Genomic DNA, 26,805 nt, shown 5'->3' with positions numbered 1-26,805 from the left:
ACCAAAATTATCTTTCAGTTCTCTGGATACACTCCTAATAATTGCGGATGTTACCCAGCTAGGAAGGGACAGGAACACTTGGGAAGGTAGAGTAAGATCACAAAGTCCTTCTGATGAAGGAGAGACATGCTCTGAGATTTCTACATGGAATGTAATACCAAAAATGACAAGCTATTGCAGTTGGAGCAGCAAACTAACACAAGCGGTCAGCTGGGAGGAGTACTGCCAGCCGGATGATGACAAAAGAAACCATGGGGAGCTTGGATGTCCGATGAACGGCAAATCAGCAGCGCCCACGTTGGTGCAGGAAACTGAGCGTTAACCGGAACCGTGCCTGTGAAACACAAAAAGTCTCTTTCGGGGCAGGGGGTGGTAGTGGTGGGGTGGTGTTACTCAGAGCTGACAAGACTGCGGATTTCACATTTGCCCTGCCTGAGGCAGCAGAAAGGTCCGGATTAGGGGATAGGATAATGCTGGTGAGACAAGGGGTGTCTCTGGGAAAGCCCAGAGGATGAGGCCTGTGAGGCCAAGGCCGAGGGTGCCTGCAGTGCCGTGCAGCCCCCTGCAGCGCCCCGCAGCCCCCTGCAGCGCCCCGCAGCCCCGTGCAGCGCCCTGCAGCCTCCTGCAGCGCCCTGCAGCCCCGTGCAGCGCCCTGCAGCGCCCCGCAGCCCCCTGCAGCCCCGTGCAGCGCCCTGCAGCCCCGTGCAGCTCCGTGCAGCCCCCTGCAGCCCCCTGCAGCGCCCTGCAGCCCCGTGCAGCCTCCTGCAGCCCCGTGCAGCTTCGTGCAGCGCCCTGCAGCCCCCTGCAGCGCCCTGCAGCCCCCTGCAGCGCCCTGCAGCCGGCGCGGGAAGGGAGGCGCGCGGGCAGCGTGTCACTCAGCGCGGTCGCTATGGCAGCGGCCCCGCCTCCCCGGTTTCCATGGCAGCGGGGCGCCGCGGCCGCCGGCGGAGCTCCCTCAGCGGGGCGGGAAGCGGGGCCTGTGAGGATGGAGGGCGAGGAGCTGGAGGGGGACGAGTACAGCCTTCAGGAGGAGGCGGGGGAGGAGGAGGAGGCGGCGCTGTCGGAGCAGGAGGAGGAAGAACAGGTGAGGTGGGGGGCTCAGCACCCTCTGGCTGTGGCGAGGCCAGCGCTGGCCTTGTGCTCTCTCCTTCTCTCCCAGGTGCCGGCCCCGTGTCCCCTGACCCAGGAGGTGCTGAAGGAGGGCCTCTCTCTCCTCTCTAAGACAGGCAATGGCTTGGCCCACGCCTATGTGAAATTTGAAGCCAAATACAAGTGAGTGTGCAACACCTGCCCCAGGAGAAGGCATCCCCCCTCCCCAGGCATCTATGTAGCCACGGAGCAGCAGCCGTGTGGTAAGGCCGCTGGTGACCGGCTGTGTGGGGCAGGAGCATTTCCAGGCCACGTTCTCCGGCCGTCTGGCTTCCAGTCTGTGCCTCAGCATAGCTTGTCCATCCTCAGCCCTGAGCTGGGGACTGCCTCCACCGTAGCCATATGGACTGGTGGGAACCTCAGTGTCCCCCTAGACTGAGGGGAGCCTGTCCATCCCTCTGGACTGTGGTCTCCTAGGGAGACCTGAGCAGGGTGACCTCCCCACAGTCACTTTGAGAAATATTCATTAAACATCTCTCCTGTTAACTGCTAACCCTTAAGGCATGCACTTGTAAATACACAATGGCCTGGGGACAGTTTGGAGCCTCAGCCCCATCAGTACACCCACATAACCCTAGACCTAACTAACAGGCGTCAGTAAGACCGTGTCTTTCAGCAGCCTCACAGATATCTCAGCCAGCTTTTTTCCACTAGGAAAGTCCTTCCACACAGTCCTTGATATTACCACTACTGTCTAACAGACCCATCCCCAAACTTATGCTCTTTTCTGCTCTGGTTCTGCCGTCCCCTGACAGCTACAGTTCAATGGGAAGGAGTACTTGCTGTGCCAGGAAAGCAGGTCCAATCTTACCATTCGGTCTTGTCTACAGACTATTTGGCCTCTCCCTATTGCCTGCCTTTTTCCTCCTCTCCAGCAAGGCTTCCTAGGACAGCAGGGAAGTGGGAGCGGAGAATGCCCTACCTCCAGTAGTGGTGAGGCGCAAACTGAAACCTGGTAGCAGGGGGAAAGATGAGAGATGTTTTATTCACATCTTCACTCCCACAGGGACTTGACAGACATCAGCCTCCTTGAATGCTTCATTCATCTGCGGTATGTAGATTTGTCAGAGAACAAGCTGCAAGATTTGTCTCCACTGAGCAGCCTAACCCACCTGCTTTGGCTGAAGGTGGATGGGAATCTGCTTACCAGCGCCTGCATGCAGGAGCTGCCCTACCTCCAGATCATCAGCTTTGCTCGCAACCGCATCAAGGATATGGAGGGCATTACTCACCCCCGCTTAGCCAACCTCAGCCTGAAAGGTGATACAGACCACCTCTCTTCGCTTTTGCACACATAGGACGCTCTCTTTGGGTGAGATTGACTCTCTTCTTGTTTCTTCCTCCTCTGACACTCAGGAAATAAGATCCAGACAGCGCTGGGCCTGAGTCACGGCCAATTGTTCAACCTGCAAATCCTGGAGCTGCGAGGAAACATGCTAGAGAGCACAGCAGGGCTCAATCTTCCCAAACTCAGGAACCTCTATCTGGTAAGGGATCAGCCAGTTAGGGGAGTGGGACAGAGCTGCTGCAAAGCCTGGCACCTCCAGTCAGTGGGAGGAGGGGAGGAGGCCGTCCCCTTCAAAGCAGCATAATTTTCATGCTAGCCCATTCAGTTCAATCTTCCTCAGCCTGACAGAGGAACAGATTTCAGAGAGCTAAACAGACAAAATCACTTCTTTGGGGTAGCTCCTTCTACGCTGTCCACCCAGACAGTGCAAAGGGAGTAGCCACTGACCAGTAATTCCTCTGCAGAGAGGTGTTGGCAATGTTCAGTGCGTCAGGTTCTTCCCTCCTGGCCTCCTACAGGACAGCCGTATTCTCTTCTGGCAGTGTTAGGCAAGCCTGTATTCTGTGTGTCCCGGGACGCCCGGAGGTCAGTGGGGAAAGCAACTGGTTTGCTCTGGGTGACAGGGGGAGGTGAAGCCTCTTCTCCTCTCTGACTGGCCTAATCAAATACTGGTTTAAAACCAGCACAATTATATGATTCACACCTTCAGCTGCCAACAAAGAAACTGATTGAACATCACAGTGAAACTAAGATAGGAGAAGCAATTTCCTAATACCGTAAACAATTGCTTCAGGGAACATTTACTCCTAGAGACGCAAGCGAAGAAAATATGTACGGCTTAGTCCCATGCATGACACAGTGCTACAGCTTACAAAGACTGGATAGGTGTCCTGAGTCATTACCTCTTAAAAAGCAGTTAAAGATGATAAAGGCTTTGAAAAGCTACATGATTTCTTTTCATCAAGGCTCCCTGGCAGAAAACACTGAGGAGATTGCTTGCTGAGATTGTCTGCAATTTTCTGGTAGAAAACTGAGATTTTAGGGCTAGAGGTGCTGGAAGAAGGGACGAAATGGATATGTCACTAGATATAATACGGACTTTCAAAGTAAAACCAGTCAGTTTAGTGAATAATTGGAGGGAAGCAAACACGGCACCTGTATTTGAAGAAGGTTCCTGGCATGACTGAGAAATTTCTGAGCTGCACATATGAAGTGGGGAAATTGCAAGACATGATTATTAAAACTAGAACAACTGACTCATTTCTCAGGAATCTTTGGGGCTTGAATTTGTCTCCCATGTCTGCCTGCTCACTAAATCATTTTGGAGGTGGGTATCTCCCAGTACTGCTTTGCTTTCTGTATAAAGATTTTGGTATTACTTGAGCCATGGGTAGATGAAGCTGATGCCTCAAGGACATAGTTCAAGACAAAGGGTTCAATTTAAAGGACCTGAACCAAATTTGGTTAATGTATGACATAGTTACAGATGAAATTTAGCATTAAAGAAGTTATACCTACTAGTAGGAAGACTATGAGCTGGCTGCTTACCACGTGGCACTTGTACTGATTTGAGGATCACCGCTGTCAATAGGGCTGTGTTGGTTCCTGGTCACTGTGCAGCAGGGGTGACAAAGACTAGCTAGAGCAAGGTCAGGTGTGCAGGAAGGGGAGAAGCAATCATGGGGAACATATTACAGTAGCTTTCCATAAGAAATGGTGGCATCACATCTGTGTGAAGAACTGGTAGCTAAGGTAAGGTGATGATGTGAGCATTTAATTAGAGGAGTCATATGGAATGTTCTTTGATTTAGGGGAAAAAAACCAACCCTGAAAAAAATGCATTCTGCATTTGTTCTATTAGCTCTTGCAGGGCCAGAGCCGTTAAAACTATTCACACTGAAGTAATGAAGAAAGTGAGAGTGATGGGAGGTTACTATTCATTTTACAGACCAGTGGTCTGTGAGCTCCCCACCCCATTTCCAACACCAGCTCCTGATTTCCTCTGAAGTGCAATTTACTAATCCTTCCTGGTTGTTAAATCTGTTCACACGACCTTCACTACATCTCCGACTTCCCTTTTTTCTGTCCTTGTGTTACCCTCTTTACTTGGCCCAGCTGATCCAGACTTTTCCTTGTCCAGTTTCCATTAGAAAACTCCTACAAAATGTCCTTTTCCTGAGTGACCCAGTCCTAAACTGTTCTCTTATCCCACCAGTTCAGCCTGTGCCCCTTTCCTTACTCTCAGGCGTTGGCCACGTCACTGCCTGGGTACCAACAAGGAACAGAGCACACAACGGCACCTGTCTCCCCGTTTCCCATGCAGGTATCTGCATCCTTAGAGACTGCAGCCCTGAGCCGCCATCGCAAGTGAAGCCCTGTGCAGCTCCAGGCAGGAGAACGTGGCGGGGAGGTTGTAGTTACCAGGGATGTTCCTAATTTGGCTGCACAAGGCGGTGAGCAGCCCGACCTGGCGTGGGTGCTAGCACTGCGGTGAGCCCGCTGTTGGGCAGGAGACCTCTAGTGGTCTTTTCCAGCCGAAAGCCTCCTGTGAAACTATTGCTGACACTCAGAGTGTCGTATTTCCCTGTCTCATAGCTCACGTGAAGTGAATGAAATTCAACGATGGGGAATTTTGAACCGATAGGACGCATTCTTCCTGCTGTAAGATTGTCAGATTTGTTTTAAGAAGGTGCACTTAATGGATGGATAGCAATAACTATACCAGGAAACACTTAAAATTAAACCAACCAACTGCCCCCCCCGGCAACCTCTCTTGGGAATGCTCAGCCTGCTTCTGCTCCTAGAGGAGTAGAAGGGGAGACTTCTTGGTAGTAGATTTCCCCCACAAGAGAAGCAGCTGACACTGGAACATCCCTGGACTACACGGACTATGTGACTGAGAGGGGCCGGTTGATCATCCTTTAAATACACTCATTTCAGGCTCAGGTCTGTGGTTTCTTCCCCCATGTTGTTGCTCTCTGAGGCCGTAGGGACTCAGATTCGGCACTGCTGTGGAAGGGGGTGCTGTGCTGGCAATGGAGTATTCATCTGGGGTGGTTTTGTCTCAGTCACTGAGTGGTGCTACAGGAAATACTTTTTCAGCAAACTTTTGGTCCTTGAATCTGAATACTTAGTACGCATTTGGGCAAGACCCTGAGTAACCCAATCTAGCTCCAGAGCAGGCTATGTTATGAGTGGTAGGGAGTCTGAAGGGTATAAAGAGCTTTAAAGGTCAGGAATAACTTCTGTTCCCTCTCCTGTGTGTCCCCTTTTTCCTTCTCTCTTCCTGCCTCCTTGGTGCTCAGGCCCAGAATGCCATTTGCAGCCTTGAAGGCCTTGAAGGGCTAGGGCAGCTGACAACTCTGCACTTGCGTGACAACCAGCTTGAGACCCTGGATGGATTCTGTAGTAGCATGAAGTGCCTGCAGTACCTCAATCTACGGTAGGTCCTCCCTGCTCTCTGTCAGGAATAGAGACTCCTTCACCAGGCTGTACTCCCATTTAGGTCTTTAGGATTTTCTGGTTCCTTTGGAAGTTGAAGACCTGATGGGAATGGGTTGATCTTTACCATCCTTAACTAGTGTTCAGTGTTCAGCTGTCTAGGAGTATAACAGCCAGGACCTTTCCCGGGCTTCTCAGAAAACGGCTACCTCCTCAGTCACTCTCAGACCCCACCTCATGCTTTGTATTCTTTGCCATAACTCCTTCAGAGCCCTGGCTGCGTGTTCTCTGTGTCCTGGACATGACCACAAGTGCCCTTTACTTTTTGGTATTTGCCATACAGGGTGATGGCGATATCAGACGATTCAAGGGACTGTTGGACCACAGAGAAATTGAAGTGCTGGAGCGTGTTCAGAGAAGGGCAACAAAGCTGATGAAGGGTCTGGAGCACAGGTCCTATGAAGAGCGGCTGAGGGAACTGGGATTGTTTAGTCTGGAGAAGAGGAGGCTGAGGGGAGACCTTATCGCTCTCTACAACTACCTGAAAGGAGGTTGTAGTGAGGTGGGCTTTGGTCTCTTCTCCCAAGTAGTTAGCAATAGGACAAGAGGAAATGGGCTCAAGCTGTTCCAGGGGAGGTTTAGGTTGGATATTAAGAAAACTTTCTTCACCATAAGGGTATTCAAGCATTGGAACAGGCTGCCCAGAGAGGTGGTGGAGTCACCATCCCTGGAAGTGTTCAAAAAATGGGTAGATGTGGCACTTTGGGACATGGTTTAGTCTAGTCTACCCTTGATTGGTTTAGAGTGGACTTGGTAGTGTAGGTTAATGGTTGGTCTGGATAGTCTTAAAGGTCTTTTCCAACCTAAACGATTCTATGATTCTATGAAATCCAGAGATGTCCTTTTTGTCCCTCAGTCTGGGGAGCTGCAGACACATCTGGATCTTAGATCACAGGTCTGAGGTCTAAAGTCTACAGTCTAGCATGCTGCTAAGTTTTGCTTTGTCTGTCTTGTCAGCTTACTGTTCCAGAGGGACCTCACTACTTGCATGTGTCTCTTTCCCCTGCCCTCTGTGCTTCCTCTTCTTCAGGAGCAATGGGATCAGTAGCCTTCAGGAGGTGGCAAAACTGCAGGTCCTTCCCATGCTGCAGGCACTGGTGCTCTTGGACAATCCATGCTCTGATGAACCCAATTACCGACTGGAGGTCCTGGTCCTGCTGCCGCACCTGCAACGCCTCGATAAGGAATTATTTGAGGAAGATGAGCGGGCAGAAGCAAACAAAATCTGTCAGGAAAGACAGGAAGAAGAAAAGGTGAGAGCAGCATGGCAGGGGGGAGGAGAAGGCAGGGAAGGGAAAGAGAGAGGGTCAAATGTGCTGATCAAGCCTCTCCTCCTCTAGATTACTTGAGGAGAAGGCTGAGGGAGGTCAGTCCCAAGGGCAGAGGAGCCTGAAACAGGGACTGGGCTTTGCAGCCTGATTGTGGTGGCCAGCATCGCAACGCTACTGCCATTCCCGATCCCACTAGCAGAAATGAGCTGTGAAAAGGGGAAAGAAGTCAGGCGTGGAGTCGTTTAACTTCTCCCTCTTTCCTTCTTCAGGAAATGGAGGGCTCTCTCCAGGGTGATGTGAATGAGTGACGCCTGGTTTTGACACCTGTTCCCAGAGCCGGTCAAGATTTGGAGATGCCTTCCCCTACGTGTGCGGCTGGGAAAGTGAGAGCTGCAGGTAGCAGAGCTACCTTCACCTCATTTTGCCCCTGGAGAAGAGAGGAGGGCTAGCCACCCTGGTCCTGGAAGCTGCCCTGAGGTACTGCAGTGTTTTTGCAGTCACTGCACTCGTACGCTCTATTCTCAGTAGGCCAGAGAGGGAAAAGGGGAGAGTTATGGGTTCTGTGGATTGATTTATGGCTCCCAAAAATCCTCCAAGATTTTCTGATTTGAATAAAAATAATTAATGAGCCTGGAGTGACTGGAACTGTTTATCCCGCACACCCACTCCTATTCCCTGGCTCTCTCGCCCTCGTCTGCCTGTGTCTATCCCCTGCCTGCCTCTCTCTCTCTCTCTCTCTCTCCATCCTCTACGTGCTGTTTGCAAAGCTTTGCTAAATCCTGACTCATCGCAGCTCCGGGTCACATGCTGCTGTCCCGGCCCTATCAGGGGCGTCTCCATCCTGCCGCCGCCGCTGCCGTTGGCTCAGAGGACACAGCATCTCCCCTTGAGGTCCTGCATCCCTCCTCAGCTTCGTCCTCTCTCCTTCCTGCCAGCACTTGCTCAATCTCTCGTTCACCCCCGCCCTAGGAAGGTAAGTGTCTCCCCACGGCCAGCACCCCCCCCCCCCGCCCCGCATACAGGTTTCTGCCCCCCACCCTGTGCCCTCCAAACCCCACAGGCACTCTGGGGTCCCTGCGGAGAAGGACCACGGTGAGCGGCATTAACAACTCAACTCCCCTCACTTCCTCCCCCTGCTCCTCCCACCTCTTTCTCCTCACCCCCACCCTTCTCACTTTTCTTTCATATTTTAATTTCAGGTACTCCCTCCTTCCCTACCCGCGGCAAGCATCATTTCAGATGTGAACCTAGGGAATTGCAGGAGGGGGGCAACCCCCAAGGATAGGCGGTGCTCCCAAGGGCATTGCCGGGAGGTGCTGCGGGATGGGGCTTTACCTGCGGGAGGGGGGTGGTCGTGGGGACGAGGAAAAGCTCAGTTTGGGCAGTGCTGGGGAAAGGACCCAGCCTCAGAGCAGACCGGCCCCCCCCAGCTTCCCCAGGTGTCGACATAAACACAGGCGCTCAGCCGGCTCCCCGGGAGAGGGAGGGAGGAAGGGAGGGAGGAGAGGGGAGGTTTTCTCATCCGCACAGCCCCACACCACACAGGGGAGGGGGAGCAGCAGGGAGAGGAGGTGACAGTCAAGCGAGCGATAGCTGCATCAGCCACGACACTGCAGCAGTGCGGGCTTCCTGGGAGCAGTGCCCAGCCCGGGGGGAATCGCAGCAGCACACGGGACCGGTGGCGGTGGCTCGGGGGAAAGGTCTTCGCCATGCTGGCCTGCCTGGCGGGGAGGGGGAATTGCTGCAGCGCGAACCCCAGCAAGACGACGCCCTGGCGACACACAGTGCCACGAAGCAGTGCCCGCGGGAAGGCACTGCAGCAGTGCCGGTATCCCGGGGTGCTCTGCCCAGCCTCTGTTCGAGACAGGCTGCCCAGCCTCCAGCCTGGCTCCTCTCTCCTCCTCACTCCAGTCTACAGGCTCCTGGCTATGGCTCCATCCCAATCCCTTATCCCGGCTTATCCGCCTCTGACCTCTTTTCAGGACAGCACAGCTGATGCCAGGGATTTCAGGGTGGTTCTTGCACTGTTCAAAGGAGGGCAAACGCAGGGGGCCATGGGGCAGCAACACAAGTGGAGAAAGGGGTGTGAGGACAAGAGATCAAGTGAGTGATGGGGTCGGGCTGGCAAGGCTGGATTTGGGCTTGTCATTTGGCTTCCTCGGAACTGGCCCCATCAGGGGCAGGTGGATGTGGGCAGAGGGATGTGACCATGGGCAACATGAAGCAGAGAGGCACTGCACCCGGCACAGGTCTTGCTGTCAAAGATCACTGTAATGGGGTCCTGTTCCTCTCTCCCCCATGGAGGCTACTGGGGCATGGCCAGGGCACTGCTGCAAAGGAAGCTCGCAGCTGCATGGGCACAGCTCCGGAGGAAGTTCCCATGGCGTGTGCCAGATGGCGTGAGGAGCGCTGCCAAAGCGGCTGATGGGGGATCCCAGCCCAGATGGACATGGTGGAGGGCCCTACGCAGGCTCCAGAGAGCCCTGGTGTCGCTGACTGAAACTCCCCAGTAAGGGAAGCTGTTGGTGAAACTTCAGAGTAGCGCGATTTCCTCACGCCCATGCAATTTCCACCCACCCAAGGCAATGGGGTCGGGAGCTGACTCCGGCTTCCCCCAGCCTGCTTCTTAGCTCCCCTCAGGGCTGTGATGTGCTTTTTGCAGCACGCACACCCCATTGCACACCCCCACCCCGTGCTGAGCCCCTGTGCTGGCTGTACCCCTGCCAGGCGCTCACATGCACCACGGTGTGTTTCTGGCAGGGGCCTTGTGGCTACCCCTGGCCCGGCCTCTGCACCGAGTTCTGCGTGGGTCCAGCCCTGCCCAGGGTTGAGCGAATCATCTGTGGGAGCTGGGGGAGGAAAACCCAGCAGGGCTGGGGGCGTGGGGTGACATGCACCTCGCTGCTGCTCCCTCTCTGGGGAAATGCAGCTCCCTGGCATCACACGGCCCCATGGCCGGGGGAATAAGGAGGTGGGATGGGGGGAATGAGTTGTTTTGGACCCCCTAGGCAGCAAACTTCAGCATGAGAAGCTGTTTCAAACAGCCATTCTCACCCACCCGCCTGTTTTCCACTTCAGGTTTAACCAGGAGCCCCAAAACCCCAGGTTTCCTCACCCTCCTCTTCCAACAGAGATGCCGCCTAGTCTCATCCGCTTCCCTGTCTCCGGAGCGGAGCGAAGGGTCGGGAGCTGGGCCCAGCCCCTGTGTTCAGTCAGGGTCAGGTCCCCCCTCCCTTCAGAGCCCTCTCTCCCATGTCTGAGGCACCGCGGCCTTAGGCAAGATGACTCCTCTGGCTGCTGGCCTCCTCCGTGCTCTGTCACCTCAGCACAGCCTGACCCGGCAGCTCATGCTGGAGACGGGAAGGCTGAGCCAGGCGCTCAGCCAGGGGGACGCGGCTGGGGGTCTGCAAGAGCCGGGCTGGGGCAGCTCCCCCTGCCACGGGCTGGAGAGGGGCTGAGGGTCCCCACAGGCTGGCCGCCCCCCTTCCCTGCCCCGGGCAGCCACTGTGCTGGGCTGGCTCCCTGCCCACCGTGCACGGACACAGCGGCCGCTCGCTGCCTGGCCCTGGCAGGGACTGTCCTCGCCTCCCGGCAAGGGGAAAGGAGATGCCGGGAGCTCGTGCCTTGTCCTTGACGCCAGGGCTGGGGCACCTCCCAGCTGTGCCAGCTGATCCCTCCCTCTCCGCTGCCCGTGGATGCTGTGGCACCATCCCCACCTCTGCCACCCTGGCCTGTGTCAGGAGCCCTGAGAAAGGGCAGCCCTCGGCCATGGGGCAGGGAGAGAGGGAGAGAGAGCTCTCAGTTTGTCATCTGCAGCAAAGGGACAGAATAAATTCAAATAGAAAACCTGTTCCGGGACAAAATGTGGGTAGATTCCCACAATCTGGGTTTTAATACCAATTTCTAAATTTCCTTGAGCCAATAGTTTTAGCTCCAGCTCCTAAGGTCACTCTTCCTTGAGCTCCCTTCTCTCTGTTGGTGTCTTGTCTAGACATTAGAAGGGTGAGCACCACATCCTGGGGCCTCTCAGAGCTGAACGTGTCCTCTCCTCTCCGCAGACTCACTATGGCAGTCGAGAGGATCCATGCCCGCGAGATCCTGGACTCCCGTGGGAACCCCACCGTTGAGGTGGACCTGTACACACACAAAGGTATGCGGGTGAGGACAAGAGGTGGAGGGGAAGTCCTGCCCACCCCAGCAGAGCTGGCACGGCACGGCGGCCTGGCACGCTCTGCCGAGATCATGCAGGGTCTTCTCCGGTGAACCACTGGCAGACAGCAAGCCAGGGGAAGAGGCAGAGACCCAAAAGGCTGCTTGTGGCTCTGGCTGCACGTGTGCTCAGCAACTCCGCACATGTGCTGGGCAAATCACAAGGAGACAGCTGGCTGCCGTGTATGTGACTGGAGCCATGTGCCTGCTAGTAGCAGGGATGGAAAGTTTCATTAACATATATTATATTAATTATATATAATTAATATTAATATAATATTATAATAATAATATAATATATATAATATTCATTAACCTTCTTGTTGTATCCCTGTGATGCCCTGCTGCAGCTGTGCTTTTAGTCCTGGGACACAGGAGAAGTTTGGAAACATATCCGTGGCCATGCTCATGAGGTGGGGGAAAGTTTGTCCATGAGATCTCTGTGCAGGCGTGTACATGCACATGTGTTTCAACTGGAAGAGCTGCATCTGCGCTGAGCCCAAATCTAGGTGGGCTGAGGGGTGAGGAGCAGTGAGGGGCCAGAGCAGTCATCCGATCAGTCTCTTCCTTCTTCACTGAGGCAGAAACCCATCCCCAGTCTGAGGGGGAGGAAGCCGCTGGCGGCTGTGGGTCAGGCTGCCTCTGGAACCAGGAGGAAGGCTGAGGAGCCAGACTTCCACCTGTCATCCATGGTTCTGGGATCAGTGTGGACCTCTGGGTGCCTGAGTTCCAGGTTTCTCAGTCTGGAAGCCCTGGGTGCATTTATTCCTGCTACTCTGGTGCTCCACCTCCAAAAGGTGCTCCACCTCTGAGAAGACCAGCCATGAATAGCCAGCCAGCGGGGCCATCCATTTGCACAAGCAGTTGCCATGTCCTTTCCCATGAAAGCAGGACAGAAGCAGGTGCATGTGGATTTTCCCTCCTTCCACCCTCTGCTCGTCTCACACCCGTGTGTTGCTGTTTCCCAGGCATGTTTCGAGCAGCAGTCCCCAGCGGCGCGTCCACTGGTATCTACGAAGCGCTGGAGCTTCGAGACAACGACAAGTCGCGTTTCCTCGGAAAAGGTGGGGAGATGCCTGCTCCACACCCCGTTCCCGGGGCTGCCTGTGCGTGGGACTCCGCCGGAGGGTACCGCTCGCCCGCTGGTGTGATGGGGATGTGTCCCACTGCCCTCAGGGAGACCACAGAGGCACAGACCTAGTGTAAAGTGAAAGATCAGGCCTCGATCTTCCCTCGCTGTCTCCCTCTCTGTCTCTCTATCAGTCCTCTCCCTCCCTCTTTCCGCTCTCCTCTTTGCCTCACCCTCTCTCTCTCTCTCTCTCTCTCTCTCTCTGTCTCTTCCCTTCTTTAGGGGTCCTGCAGGCCGTGGATCATATCAACAGCACTGTCGCCCCAGCTCTCGTGGGCTCTGTAAGGATTTCTCTTTGTTCTCCCTTGTCCAATGCTTACTCTGGTCCGTCTCTGTCCCCCAGTCTCTGTTTCTGCCTCTCTTCATCTAACTGGGTTAACAGACATAGTGATGCTCTCTGTGAACCTGGTCACTCCCCTCCTGCCCTCCATGCCTGTACGTGTCCACAGCGATCTTTTCTCTGGGCAGAAAGGATTTAACACTGCCTGGTCCACTGCAGCATCTGTACCAACTAACGAGTCCCCTCGACACTCCCTGTAGAGCGCTCTCCCTCTTTCATATGTGCTCCTCCTCAAGCACTGAACCTCATCCACATGTCTGTGGCCGCACACCCATTTGTCCCACCCAGGATTCATTGTGTGATGAGCAATGACCATACCGTGCAAGGTCTGGCAGCCCCCCAGCACAGCCTTGCGGAGCGGTGGTGTCACATCTGCAACCTGTTTACACCTGAAGACCTGGAGCCTGCTCTGAGGAGAGCTGAGCTGAAGCCACACATTACACCCTGTGCAGCCTGTGGGGGGGTCTGGCTGAGAACCCAGTTCTCTCCAGCCCTGAAAAATACCTGGCCCGATGGAGGGCTGACTGTGTTGGGCCTAATCCTGCTCTCCACTTTGCTCCCGGGGACGGCTCCATCCAGTCTACATTCGCTTGCTTGGGGTTGAGCATGTACTGTTGTTCTGCCTAGCTTCTGTGGGGCCACAGCACCACAAAGCTCTCTGGAAGCTGCCAAAAGACAGGGTAAATCCCCAAGGGAGTCCTGTGTCCCCAGCAGTGCATGGCCTTGCCTGGGCTGCTGCTGAGCCTCTCTCCAGCGTGGGTACATCTACACTGCACCGCAGCAACATCATCGTGGTTACCTAACCTCGGCACTAATGTCCAGAGCTTTGTGTGTATATGTTCCCCCACAAGCTAAAAAGGTCCCTGTACCCCCAGCTTCTCCATCAACGTCTCCTTTCTCGCATACTAGAGCCAACAGCTCTTCTCAGCCTCCCCTTCTCAGGAGCTGTTTCTTTCTTGCAGGGCCTCTCTGTTGTGGATCAAGAGAAGATAGACAATCTGATGCTTGAGATGGATGGCACAGAGAACAAATGTAATTCATTCATTTTATTTGGCCTGGGAAGTCAAGAGCTTGGGAGGTTGCAGGGCTGGAGCAGGGGGCACTGTCAGAGCTGTGGTGGGCCCAAGGCTGGGCTGGCAAGGGCACCCGCTGGGCAGGAGGTTGCTGCCTGTGAAGCCTAACTCCTCTTTGGTTTTGCCCACAGCCAAGTTTGGTGCCAATGCTATCCTGGGAGTTTCGCTGGCCGTGTGCAAGGCGGGAGCTGCAGAGAAGGATGTCCCCCTGTACCGGCACATTGCTGACCTGGCCGGCAACTCCGATCTCATCCTTCCTGTGCCAGTAAGAGTCCTCTGTCCTTGATATCCACCTTCAGAAACTCCAAAAGAAAGTTCAAAGGGTGTGTTGGGAAGCAGAGGAGGGGATATAGGACTGAAACATCATCTGAGTGCACCGCACTCCTCAAGGAAGCAAACCAAGGCCTGAGATTTGTCAGGTTTCAATATGGAAAAGAGGGGCCCGAGGAGGATACGGCAGAGGTTGTGGTGGGGATTGACTGAGAATCTCACTCTTAGCACAAGAATGAGAGGGCATCATGTGAACCCTTTGGGGCACAGTTCAAAACAAGGGAATGTGGGTCTTCACACCAGGAGTAGCTGCCCTGCGAAACTCCTTCATAAAGGGTGTTGTGGATGCTAAAATTTTCTCAGGGTCAAGGAGAAAGGTTCTGGAAGAGAGATTGATGTAGCATTGCTGATAAACACATACAGATAAACACAGCCCAGATAAACACATATAGCTCAGGAGATCTCTAAGAGGGAAAGAGTTGCAAAGCTCCTCTCCAACCGGTTGCTTAGAGCCACTCTTGGCAGGAAGGCATGGGGCTGTATGTGCCTTTGGTGTGATGTGTTGTAGCTGATGTGTTGCGTTACCCTGTGGGATGTGGCATGAGTGGGCATGGTGACTCACCTGCGAGCCTCCTCTAGGTGGTGCCAAGAGCGGTTCCTGCAGCTCTGATTCTCTTATGGGCTCTTCCAGGCTTTCAACGTGATCAATGGAGGTTCCCACGCAGGCAACAAACTGGCCATGCAGGAGTTCATGATCCTGCCTGTGGGAGCTGAAAGCTTCCGCGATGCCATGCGCATTGGGGCTGAAGTCTATCACAACCTCAAGAGTGTCATCAAGGAGAAGTATGGCAAAGATGCTACCAATGTGGGTGATGAGGGAGGCTTTGCACCAAACATCCTGGAAAATAGTGAAGGTGAGACCCCTGCAGAGATGGGGTACCCCTGCCTGCAATGCTGTGACTTCCTACACTCAGCTCACAGCATTCCCCAAAGACTGGTTCAAAATATGATGCCTCAGTGTCATTGACCTCCTGTGTTAGGGAATGGTTTCTAAGCTCCTTCTCCTTGGGGTGGCCTTGATCTGTCACAGCTTCTCCATACAAACCTTTCACGTGTGCACAGACTAAGGCTTTCCCCCGATTTGTCACTGAGCTGTGGATTGTATTTTAATTCCTCCTCCTCCTTTTGGATATGGCCTTCCAGAGCTCCTTGGCATGTTTCTGTTGCGCTCTGGGCTCACTTCTACCTCTCCCATCATACTGTCAGACTCTCAGTGGCTCTCAGGACCCTCCCAGGGGAGGTTCCTATGGAAAGTCAGAGCTCTCTGCACAGGCTGACTCTCATGACTGCAACTCTCCTCCTCCCAGCTCTGGAGCTCCTCAAGGAAGCTATTGACAAGGCAGGCTACACGGACAAGATTGTCATTGGTATGGACGTGGCAGCCTCTGAGTTCTACCGTGATGGCAAATATGACCTGGACTTCAAGTCCCCAGATGACCCAAGCCGCTACATTTCTGCAGATGAGCTGGGTGACCTCTACCAAAGCTTTGTACGTGATTATCCAGGTGAGCTGCTGTGCTTGGCAGTAGGGAATCAGCACTGGTGTTGCATACTTAACAGGCGCATCCCCCTCTGTGTTTGTGGGAAGGGAGGCAGCTTTGACTCGTGTCTCCTCTGTTGTTCCTTCAGTGGTCTCCATCGAGGATCCCTTTGACCAAGATGACTGGGAGGCCTGGTCCAAGTTCACAGCCAATGTGGGGATTCAGATAGTGGGAGACGACCTGACAGTGACAAACCCCAAGCGCATCGAACGAGCTGTTGAAGAGAAGGCCTGCAACTGCCTCTTGCTCAAAGTTAACCAGATTGGATCCGTCACGGAGGCCATCCAAGCGTAAGTCCAGCCCACTGCCCTTGTCCTGCGAAAGGGTTGGTGATGAACCACAGCAGGGTGTCACACTATCCATTGGATGAATAGACTTTTGTCTCTACCAGAGCGTAGGATTCTGAGGGTGGGAGGAGAGAGTGCCTGGATCTCACCCTGTGTGCGTGGTGGTTATAAGAGTGGGAGCTACTGACTGCATTTCTTGCTCCTTGCAGCTGCAAGTTGGCCCAGGAGAATGGCTGGGGTGTGATGGTGAGTCACCGATCTGGGGAGACCGAAGACACCTTCATTGCTGATCTGGTTGTAGGACTGTGCACGGGGCAGGTAGGTGAGACATAGGCCATGCACAGGCCTGGAGGAAAGTGAAGGGGTGTGAAGACAGAATCCCTTGCCCTGCCATGGGAAACTGGTGTACGTCATAACAGTGTCTTATAGTGTTTGTTTTGGGGAATGCTTTACAGATAAAGACGGGTGCTCCCTGCAGGTCTGAACGCCTGGCTAAATACAACCAGCTCATGAGGTAAGGGGCTCCAGGGACGGGAACGCAGAAGAGAGAACGGGGGAGTGACTAATTGGGGTGGGAGAAGCTGAAAGCCCAAGGGTAGATGGGGCTTGGGGGGGAAATGTTATGAAGACAAGGTGCAGAGATGACAGTAGGATCCCGGGGAGATCTCTGGAGCCGATCTCTTCCCTCCTCCTTGGAGTGAGGGTGCAGCCCCACCGGCGCAACAGCTGGCGGGAGCTGAGCTCCTGTGGCCCATGTCCGCTTCCTGGCCAATGCGCTGCCACTCCAGCGCCCTGGTGCCTCCGATGCTCCCTCACAGCAGGGGCCTGATGTGTGCTGTCTCTCTCTCTCTCCTGCAGGATTGAGGAAGAGCTTGGCGACGAAGCACGCTTTGCCGGACACAACTTTCGCAACCCAAGTGTTCTTTGAACATTGTCCCCAGGGCACAGCCACCCTGCTGCTCTTTCCCACCTCACAGACTCTGAATCCCTCTTCTCTCCATTGCTCCCTTTTTTGCTCTTTTTCCCTGCCACCTGGTTCCCTCTCCCCTCAAAACCCCTCAAGTTCAGGTGTCCCCGGCTAGATGTACCCAGGTGAAGGATGAGAGAGAGGCCTACACCCTGTCCCTTGCTTTGGGGTCATAAGCATTTCTGGATCTAGGCATTGTGTGTCTTCTGTTTTTTGTGCAGGGCCGTGTCTGAGCCACTCTGTTCACATGTTAAGACTATGGGAGCATGCTGCCTGGTGTGTTTCCCTTGTACGCCGAAGCATGTGCAGTGAACATATGTGCGTCGACTGGTGTGTTTGGACAAGTGTCACACCTGTAGCTGTGTTTGGACGAGTGTCGCCAGTGGCTCGCTCTTGTTGTGCATGTGTGTAGGTGTATGTGTAGTGGCCTACGGCGTCCTTGTGCCCCAGGCGTGTGTTTGCGCTGAGCCCTGGTGGGTCCCACGAGTCCCCTCCTTCCACCCCAAGCGCCGTGCTGTGTTGGGCTGTGCTTGCCAGCAGCTTAGCGTTGAAGTGCACTGCTGTTCCCCACTGGGTGTGCGTGTGTGTGTGTGCTGTCGGTCTCTGGGTCAGCACATAGTACTGTGGGGTGATATATTAAAACACATCCGTAAACAAATCCATGCTCTCGTTTGCTTCTCGTGACATTTTTCTCTCTGTTTCCTTCCCTCTTGCACTCCTTCACCCTCTCCTCCACCCATAATGTCTGCTTCACCTTCTGGACAGCCCACGCTCAGCTGAGCAACAGACAAACTACAGATCCCTAAACTCAATTAAAATGTATTTCACACCTGAGTTGCCTGGCTTGGCCTGATGTTTCTCTCTACACGCCAGCGTCTGGGAAGTGGGGACATTTTGCCATCAAAGCAGGAGAGGCTCACGCAGAAAGGTCACCAAAACAAGCAGAGGGGACTGGCAAGAGAAAGAAAAGGCCCGGGTACCCCCACCTCCTTCCACAGCCTTGTCTCACAGCCAGGCTACTCTTCTGGCCACCCCACTGGGGAACGCCAAGGGGAAGGCAGGTGGGAGGGTGGGAATCACCCCCACCATCTCCACCAGACGTCGTCACATGAAGATCTGCCGTGCAGGGAGTTTAATCGTGCCCTCCACTGATGTACAGACCACAGGACTGGCCACAGGCCAGCTGCCCACTTGACATCAAGTGACGGTACACTGGAACTGCAAGTCTTTGGGAGAGAAAAAGCTGATCCCACCCGCTGCCCAAAAGGGGCTTGCAGAGCAGTGAATGGAGGGGTAAGTGGGATGTGAGGCGCTCTCAGCTCCGTCTCGTTTCACAGGGGGAACGCAGCAGTACTTGGTGAAAGTATTCCAGCTCCAGCTGGTGCCCCAGCAGGCTGAGTGCCAGCAAATCCCAGCGCTGGCTCAACAGCGTTATTCTGGACAGGCTCCAATCAAGGTGGGAGGCTGGGGGGTGCTACTGTGAGAAATCCAACCCAAGCTATGACAGCGAAGAAATGATACAAACACGCTGCCCACCGTTACCAGTTCGTGTCAGGAGCCCCTCTATGTACTCGGGCACACTCAGGTCCTGCAAACCTGTTGCCTCCCTTCACTGCAGAAAGTTTTCCAGCCCTCGCTAAAGCCACACCACCTTGTCTTTCATGATGAGCAAGGACAAGGGTAAAGACTGAGGTTGCTCAGCAAGTCCCAAGCCCCCTCAACTGTGTCCTGATGTGGACTTTAAAATCAAAAGACAACACTTTAAAACATTGGTATTTCACTGCTGAGTCTTTACTAAATAGCATAGAAAAGGGGTTAAGTTCCAGAAGGGAAGACAAAGGCCATGGCACACATGCCCAGAAGAGAAAAGCGGGTGGGAAGGAGAATGTAAGGGTAGAGACTGGATTGGTTTCCAGGGGATCACTCGTGAATACAGAACAAATCTCGCTGGTAATGAATAGCTTGTGTCCTAGCTGCAGGCCATTTCTCGCCCGTGGTCTCTGTGAAGTCTCCCCCTCAGCCTCTCGGAGCAGCAGCGTAGCTGCGGAGTGAAACTCACCCCAAACTCGAAGGCTGCACCTGAAAGCCAGCGTGTCCAGCTCCACACCTCACGCCCACGGGTGAACAGACCCACGCAAACCCCGAAGATGCTGGGAGGCACACGGAGGCCGCTGCTGGCCCTGCCCTGCGGGCACCGGGGATGGGCAACAAAGGAGGGAACTCCGGCGGCCGGGCGGCGGGGCTGCTTGCGGGGACGCCCGGCCCCCGGGGAGGCAGCGGCGGGGAGCGGCGGCCCGGGCGAGGGACGGGGCCGGGGGCCGAGGGCCGGCGGGGCCCCACGGGCGGCCGCCAGCCCCGCACGGCCGCGGGGCCGCAGCTGCCTTCTGGGAGCTGTAGTCCGGGCGCCGCTCGGGAACGCTCCATTTTCCCGTGCCGGAGCCCGCCGCCCCGCAAAATGCGGGCCCCGGGGGGAGGGGGCGGCGGCGGCCCCGGCACCCAGCGCTCCCGGCCGGGGCGGCGGGCGGGGCTGCGTGGTGTCCCTGCAGCGTCCCCCGCAAAAAAAGCGTTTGTGCACCACAGCGCTGGGTTTGTTGTGGGGTTTTTTGTTGGTTTGGTTTGGGTTGGGTTGGGTTGGGTTGGGTTGGGTTTTTTTGGGGTTTTTTTTTTTTTTTTTGTGAGGGAAAGTGCGTTTTGGGTGCGCGCGCGAGGTACGGTGGAGCGGGCTATTTTTTTTTTTTTTCCAGTTGAACACCTGACTGCCGCCTTTCCTTTGTTTTAGGTGCTGGGGTTTTGCTAAACGGTATGGCTGTTGCTGAGCAAGCAGGGCAGCTTTTTGGACCTAAAGTTTCTTAGCTTTCATATTCCCTAGAGCATCTCTTTCCCCCTTCCCCGCCTCCCCCCCGCCCCCCATTTGTCTTTTTGTGCAGGGCAGGAAATTAAGTATCCAAGGTAGCCTGCGTGGCCAATTTAAATACAGCAACACTGTAACAGCAGGGAACCCGTATATACATCCCTACACTTGCGGTAAGAATTTGTTAGTGAAGAGTTACCGCCAGTGAAGTATTGTCACTCCTCTGTGACGGAGAAGACGCCTGAAAGCACTGAGGTGATGAGAATGCATTGCTCTGTAGCAGTGCCTCACCTTGGTGCCTTTTCTAAATCAAAAGAGTTTGTCAATGATGGCACAATGTATATGAGGAATATATGACCCTGGTGTGTTTTCTTGGGTCACCGCAAATATTTACCCTTAGCCAATGCATCATAGGATATATGCTGCTTTCTCTTTGCCTCAGTGGCAGAGATTTGGTTATAGTTTGTTTCTCTGTGATAGAAGTGTCCAAACACTTCGCTCTTCCCGCACCTGAGGACTCCTGTTGTATAAGCTGATGTCTCCGTCAGATTGCTGTGCTACAATGTGCATCCCATCAGAAGTATGAGGAACAGCACGGAGACGGGCTGGAGATGTGACAATATCTGTGAAGGGAAACATTTGTTGGATTGGTTTTCTTTTAATGCCCAAATCATACTCTGTTTAGGTGACATTTTCAGAGCAATGTTGAGCTGTTAAAGGGATAAATTAACACTAGCTCCAACCCGCCTGGAAGCCTGCAGAATTGTTCTTTCATTTCTAAATAGGTGCGTGTGCCCATGAAGGAGCTGGAAGGGGAGATGGCACTGAATCAGGCTTGTTGTAGAGTGCACAGGGAAGCCTTAATGACGAAGAGCTACTGAATTTCTCCAGTATCTTTTTGTCTCTCTCAAGAACGATGGGGTGGTGTTCAACCTTGGGAAACCAACATCTTTAACATAGGAGGCTGTTGGAGAAAATATTCTGCTGAACATCTGACAAGAGGTCCAAAAATGTGGGTGCTGGGTGATTCCTATAAAGTGCTGGGCACCTTACTCGAATGAAGAGTTTTTGGCTCCGCTGCTGGAAGACTGAATGCAGGCAGCTTGGACAGGGTGTCAGGAGGGCATTATGAAGCTCGTGCTCTGGGCAAAGATCAGCTTACCAGAGCACTGGATGTCTCGGTGTGGAAGCAGCTATAACTGTGTGCTACGCCATGTATGGGGGAGATAAAACACCTCTGTAAATGACGCAGGTGCCACAGTTTTGGAAAAACTGTGTGCATCTCAGGGGTCTCCGCTGGCACAGTGCAGATCCTGCTGCACCTCAGAAATCAGCCGTGCAGCTGTGACATACTGGCACGCCTAGTGGACAACTGAACTGGGGTGATGGGTAAGGTTACCACCCTTGCCCCTCACTTCCAGAGGATACCAGAGATGCACATGAATGAACCTCCACAATTAACACCTTCCTGAGCTGTAGTGCAGGCCCAATTATCTTGATTAAATGGTAAACTGAGGCAGCTTGTTGTTTCGTTACCAGTCGCTGAGCCATCTTGGCCATTGGGACAGCCATTGCTGGGAAACCGGTGAGACTGGGCAAGGAGGTTTATAACCTTCTCAGTGTTTCATTTACCAACAAACATCAGTTCACAGGTATTATTTGTGTGAGTTTGAGGGAGCAAGCCAGGAGAAGCCCTCCTGGGTGGCCCTGCCTGGGTTCTGGCTTGGAGAAAGACTTTCCCCAGGCCCAGGGCAGACTAGAGGGCTTGCTTGATTATTCTTTTCATCACGGAAACTACTACGTGCTGCGTGTCTGCAATGTTGAAAAGGGAAACAGGGCTCTGTGTATTTTTAGAATCAAGAGTTTCATAGGAAGATTGACATGGGAAGGGATGTCTGGAGGTCTCCACTCCAAACTCCTGCTCGCAGCAGGGCTAGCCCCAGAACTAGATCAGGCTGCTCAGGGCCTTGGCTAGGCAGTTCCTGAACATGTCCAAGGGGGAGATTCCCCAGCCCCTCTGGGCACCTGTGCCAGTGCTGAACCACCATCAGGGAGGAGATTTACCCTTTCTCTAGTCAGAATTTCCCTTGCTGCAAATTTCACAACCACTTCACTGTGCATCCATCCAAAGAGCTTGTCTCTGACTTCTCTATAACCCCCCACCCCCCGCAAAAAATAGCTGAAGAGAGTAATTAGTTCCCCCCTAACCTTTCTCTACTCCAGGCTGAAAGAATGAGCTCCTTCAACCTTCCCTTGTATGCCATGGGCTCCAGCACCTTAACCATCTCACTGCCCCCCGCCGTCCCCCGGACTTGGTCTGGTTTATCAGCATCTCTCTTGTGCTGTATTTCTGTAAGAAGGCTACATCCCAGCCAAGGCTGCTCGTTTCACAGGCTACTGTTTGTCCCCTGGTAGAACTGGAAAGCAGTGGGATAATGTGGCTGAAGAGGCCTCAAGAGATGGCGGCGGCCCATCTCCCTGCTCCGAGGGAGAACCAGCTGCACCCCAGCAAGTTTGGTATCTGCTTGCCAATCCTCCTAGCTGGCTCACAGACTCCCCGAGTCATTTATCCATCCTGAAAAGATACAGCTAATAATGCTCTTGATTTGCCCAGGGTCTTCACTCTGTTGATTGCAGAGCTGAGATAATTTTATTTCCCACGTTCTGCAGCCAGTCCACCTTGACCTCTCTGCTCATGCTTGTGTTTCTGTTGTTGATTTTCTGCTTATGTTGACTGCCCTGAATTGGAGTAAAAAGTGTGGTTTTTTACCTCGCAGCAATTTGGCTACAAGGATTTCTGAGCGGGGAAAGGGAAACAGTTTGTCATGTTTGGGAAGGCTGACAACCCTCCTCACAGCCCTCTGGAAGCCTCCTGGTCACATCCTCCATAGCCTGTCCTCAGCCAGCCATAGACCCAGAAAAGGTCCTGACCAGCTGCACTTGTCTTCAATTACTCATTGTTTTTCATCCCGCTGGCCAAAAACCTCAGCTTTATTAGTGGAGATGCTGCTTTGTGCCCACAAGTAAGCCCTCAGAAGTCAGGATTACACAAATGCAAATTGTTACCCTGCCCCCCTGGTTCTGCTTCTCTTTTGAATCACCTCCGATGTCTTTTCATAAACTAAGACTGCAGGCTTTACAGGAGACAGGCCACCTTTGGCTGGCTTCTTGAAATAACGCTAAACCTAGTAAGATTTTCATAAGGCATTGGGGTGTTTGCCTCACCTCTTACGGAAATAATAAATGACACTAAAATCTTGATAATAAATTCACACTTGTTTAAGTCAAATTTTTGAACTCAAGCAGCTGACCTGGTTATGGGAGATGATGACATGAAAACCATTCGGGGCTTGACTTTGTGGTTAAATAAACTTGGTGCCATGTGTTACTGATCCACAAGACCCTGGGACTGAAACAATACCAACCACTGTAGCTTCCACAGAGGCTTTTCACCAAATCACAAACCTTAGGGATATGGATATTTTGTTTAGCATCCAGAAAACAGGGATTTTGACAAGCTCTTCCTCCTTCATGAATCATCACTTTGGCCTCTAAGGGTCACACTCATTATGAGCTTGGGAGGCAAGGCTGTCAACTCCTAAGGTAACAGGTTGAAGCAGCCCCTGACAACTGCAAACACCACTACCTCAACAGCAATAATAATATTCTTTCTTCTTTTCTGGGGCTCAGCTTGGTGAAACACTTTGTGAAGCAGATAACGCTTACCTCTGTGCCTGGGGACAACAGGGTGTTCTCTTCAACACAGCACCTCTGCAAAATAATATTCTGAAATGTTTCAGACTGACCACCCAAAATCAGCGGGCATTTTTGCAAATGTTAGTCATGTTTTTTTCAATCCCCCACTCCACATGTGGAAACCAGAAAGTGCTAGGGAACAATAGCACCCGGGATTACTGCTGACAGGGCGGAGGCTCTCGGCAAGGGTCAAGACAAAGAGGTAGGTTGGGGAGAAGGGTGGATGAAAGAATGAATGAGTGCTGGAGACATGAGGCATGATTATATTGTGCAATGGGGTGCTGCATGCCAACGGGGCTGGCTCTGGAATGAGAGGCACCAAGAGCAATGCTGCATCCAGGATAAAGAGGGAGGCCCCGAAATGGTACAGTACCCCTGGGAAGAGGGTGTGGAACAAATGTGTTGGGAGCCATCGGCTTATGAGGGTGTTGCAGGGACGGTGTTATTAAAGTTTTTGAAGTGTTCGGGTGATTAGCACTACAGAAAAACCCATGAGGAGATGAATACATCTGTATTCAGTGCCGAGTTTGGGTGCCGTAAATAGTGCTTGGAAGCATGTAACGGACAGTCAGAATTACCGAATAAAAACCCGCTGAGAGCGCACCGTCCAGCCCGCTCGCTGAAAGGTCCTGCCGCGGAAGTACTTTGTGATTACACTTCAAGGCTATCAGAGTGCAATGCAAGGACTTGCCCATAGGCACGCGAAGTCTCTCTTATTTAAACGTGCAGACAGACACGTCTGTGCGATGCAGCCTGGGTTTTGCTTATGCGACCAGCCTTGGTTTCTCCATCCAAAGCCGTCAGCAAGGGCGGCCTCTGGTCCCTCCGAGCTTCTCCCAGGCCCACGCTCCCCGGCCGCAGCCGGCCGTGCCCCCGGAGCAGTCAGCGGTGGGGCTGGGTTCGGATTAGGGCCTTCCGTGCCTTCTCGGCTAACAAAACCAACAGGCTCCCCCCTTTCTTCCCCCTTCCCGAAAGTCTTCCTTCGACGGCAACTTTTCCAAAATGGCCATGCACGCCCCCCGGTGGGGCTCAACTTTGCCAGCGCGGGGAGGCAGCCGCCGCCACCCCCGGTTTTCCAAGCGCACGGGGGGAGGATTTTTCACATTTCTGGCACCTGGGCGAACGGGGGGCCGGCCGCAGCGCTGCCCCCGGCGCGGCCGCCGCTCCCTGGGACCCTTCGGCGGCGTGCGGGGGGGTGCGGCGCCGCTCAGGCGAGGCCCGCGCCCGCCGGCTCCCCGCAGCCCTGCCGCTGGCGGGACCGCGCGTTGCGGGGGGGGGGGGGGGCGGTACCGGTACCCCCCGCCGCCCCCGCCGCGGCTGCGGGCGGAGCGGCCTCTCCCCCACCCCCCCGCCGCCGGCGGCGGCCCCCGCGCGCGGCTCTCCCTTTGTGCCGTTGCCTGGTAACCGGGCGGGGGATGGGAGGCGGCCGGCGGCGGGGGGGCGAGCGAGGGAGTGCGCGTGCGCGCGCGCGCGCGCGCGCCCCCGCCGCGCGCCCCCGCCCCGCGCTGCATGCTGATGAGCGCCAGGCAGGCGGCCCCCGCCCCCGCCCCGCGGGAGGCCTCGCCGCAGGCCCCGGCCCCGCCGCCGCCTCCCCCGCTCCACCGCCGGGGAGCCCGGCCTCGGCCGGCGGTCCCGTCACTGTGTGTGTGCGTGTGTCCCGCCCCCGGCCCTGGGGGCTCGGTCGCCCCGGGCCCGTCCTGCCAAAAAGGCTCCTCCGCGCGTTCCTCCCCCCCCCCCCCCATCCCCGGCCTTTGTGCCGGCGCCGGGGCGGGGAGGCGAGCGCCGGGGGAGCGGGGCCCGGCGGCGAGGGGCGCGGCCGGGGCGGAGGCCGGGCTGGCTGCTGGCTCCGCGGCCGGGTCTCCCCCCCCCACGTCCCACGGTCCCCGCGGGTGGGTCGTGGGGGTGTTTCGCGGGGCCCCCGCGGGGAAGGGAGGCGCGGGGAGGGGCGGCGGCGAGCGCGGCTGGGGGGTGACAGAGCGGAGGGGCGGGGGAGGGGGGCTTGTTCTGGGCTCTTCGGAAATGGGAGGTGGCTAAGGCGGGCAGCGGTCGGAGCGATGGGAGGGCGGCGGGGCAGAGGCGGCGGCGCCTGAACGCGGGGTGCGCGGCGGGAGAGGGGGCGACAGATCCGCGGGGCGGGGGGGGCCGCTCCCCGCCGCACCCCCCGGAGCCGCTGCCCCCGCCACCCCCCGGTTATTCCGGAGACGCGAGAGGAAACGAGGGAGCGCGGAAAAGGAGGAGGGAGGAAAGGGAAAAAAAAAAGGGGGGGGGGGGGGCAGCGTTTAAATCCCTTCCCCCCGCTCCTCGCCGCCTCCATTCCTCCCTTCATTCGTCCTCCCCTCCGGAGCCGCCGGTGAGTCCCTCGCCCGCTCCTCACAGCCGCTCCCGCCCCGCTTGTCATTTTCGCCCACTCGCTGCATTCTTCCGCGGGTGGTTTTTTTTTTGTTTTTTTTTTTTTCCCTCCGGTCCGTCTGTCGGGAGGGGGTCGAAGCGGCGCGGGGGGGGTGTGTGTGGGGGGACGCGGGATGGCGGGTTAACCCCCGTGGAGCTGGGGAAGGGCCCCCGGCGGTGCCTGCCCCGGCGCGGATGCGGCGAGGGGCCGGGGGGGGGGGGGGGGGGTGTGCCTGGGCGCCGCGGGTCAGGGACGCTCCGCTCGGCGGGGCGGGGGCCCCATCGGCCCCATCCCGCTCCCCGCGGCGGCGGGTCCCGGCCGCGGCTGGGAGCGCTCGTAAATCAGCGGGGGCCGCTGCCCGACCCAGCCCCCCCGGGGCTTGTTTGCCTTGGACGGCGGCGGAGCGGAGCGGAGCGGGGCGCCTTCCCTCCGGAAAGCGGGGCGGGGGGTGTGTGGGGGGGACGAGCAGGGGGCTCCGCGCCCGCCGCGGGGGTCCCGGGGCGGGGACACCCCCCGCCGCGCGCCCGGCGTGACGTCAGCGCCCGCGGAGCCCCCCTTCCCTGCAGCAGAAAGTTCGGCGGGGGCAGGGGGGGGGGGGCCGGGGCGAGGCGGGAGTTCGCGGCCCGGCGCCGTGCGGGGGGGAAGGCACAACAATGCTGCGGGGGAGCAGCCCGCACGCTGCCCGCCGGGCCGGCTCCCGCGCCGCCGGCCCCCCGCAGCCGCC

At 55.6% G+C, this 26,805-nt stretch overlaps 2 protein-coding genes across 2 annotated transcripts; both read left to right on the top strand.

Annotated features, from left to right (window-relative positions):
- Nucleotides 1-985: 985 nt before the first annotated feature.
- LRRC23 (leucine rich repeat containing 23) lies at nucleotides 986-7,517 on the top strand. The gene is made up of 7 exons (XM_075727529.1): nucleotides 986-1,084; nucleotides 1,160-1,272; nucleotides 2,156-2,409; nucleotides 2,506-2,636; nucleotides 5,743-5,879; nucleotides 6,969-7,191; nucleotides 7,479-7,517. The coding sequence occupies exons 1-7, from the start codon at nucleotides 986-988 to the stop codon at nucleotides 7,515-7,517; spliced, it is 996 nt and encodes a 331-aa protein (XP_075583644.1).
- A 3,757-nt stretch (nucleotides 7,518-11,274) lies between these two features.
- ENO2 (enolase 2) lies at nucleotides 11,275-17,046 on the top strand. Its single transcript, XM_075716761.1, has 11 exons — nucleotides 11,275-11,359; nucleotides 12,387-12,482; nucleotides 12,770-12,828; nucleotides 13,850-13,919; nucleotides 14,092-14,225; nucleotides 14,922-15,144; nucleotides 15,598-15,795; nucleotides 15,920-16,121; nucleotides 16,328-16,436; nucleotides 16,574-16,632; nucleotides 16,977-17,046. The coding sequence occupies exons 1-11, from the start codon at nucleotides 11,275-11,277 to the stop codon at nucleotides 17,044-17,046; spliced, it is 1,305 nt and encodes a 434-aa protein (XP_075572876.1).
- Nucleotides 17,047-26,805: the final 9,759 nt, after the last annotated feature.

The sequence above is a fragment of the Pelecanus crispus genome, chromosome 1, assembly GCF_030463565.1.
Source record: "Pelecanus crispus isolate bPelCri1 chromosome 1, bPelCri1.pri, whole genome shotgun sequence".
In the NCBI taxonomy this organism is placed as follows: Eukaryota; Metazoa; Chordata; class Aves; order Pelecaniformes; family Pelecanidae; genus Pelecanus; species Pelecanus crispus.
The sequence above is the reverse complement of the archived record's forward strand: the minus strand, read 5'-3'. Positions and strand labels throughout refer to the sequence as shown.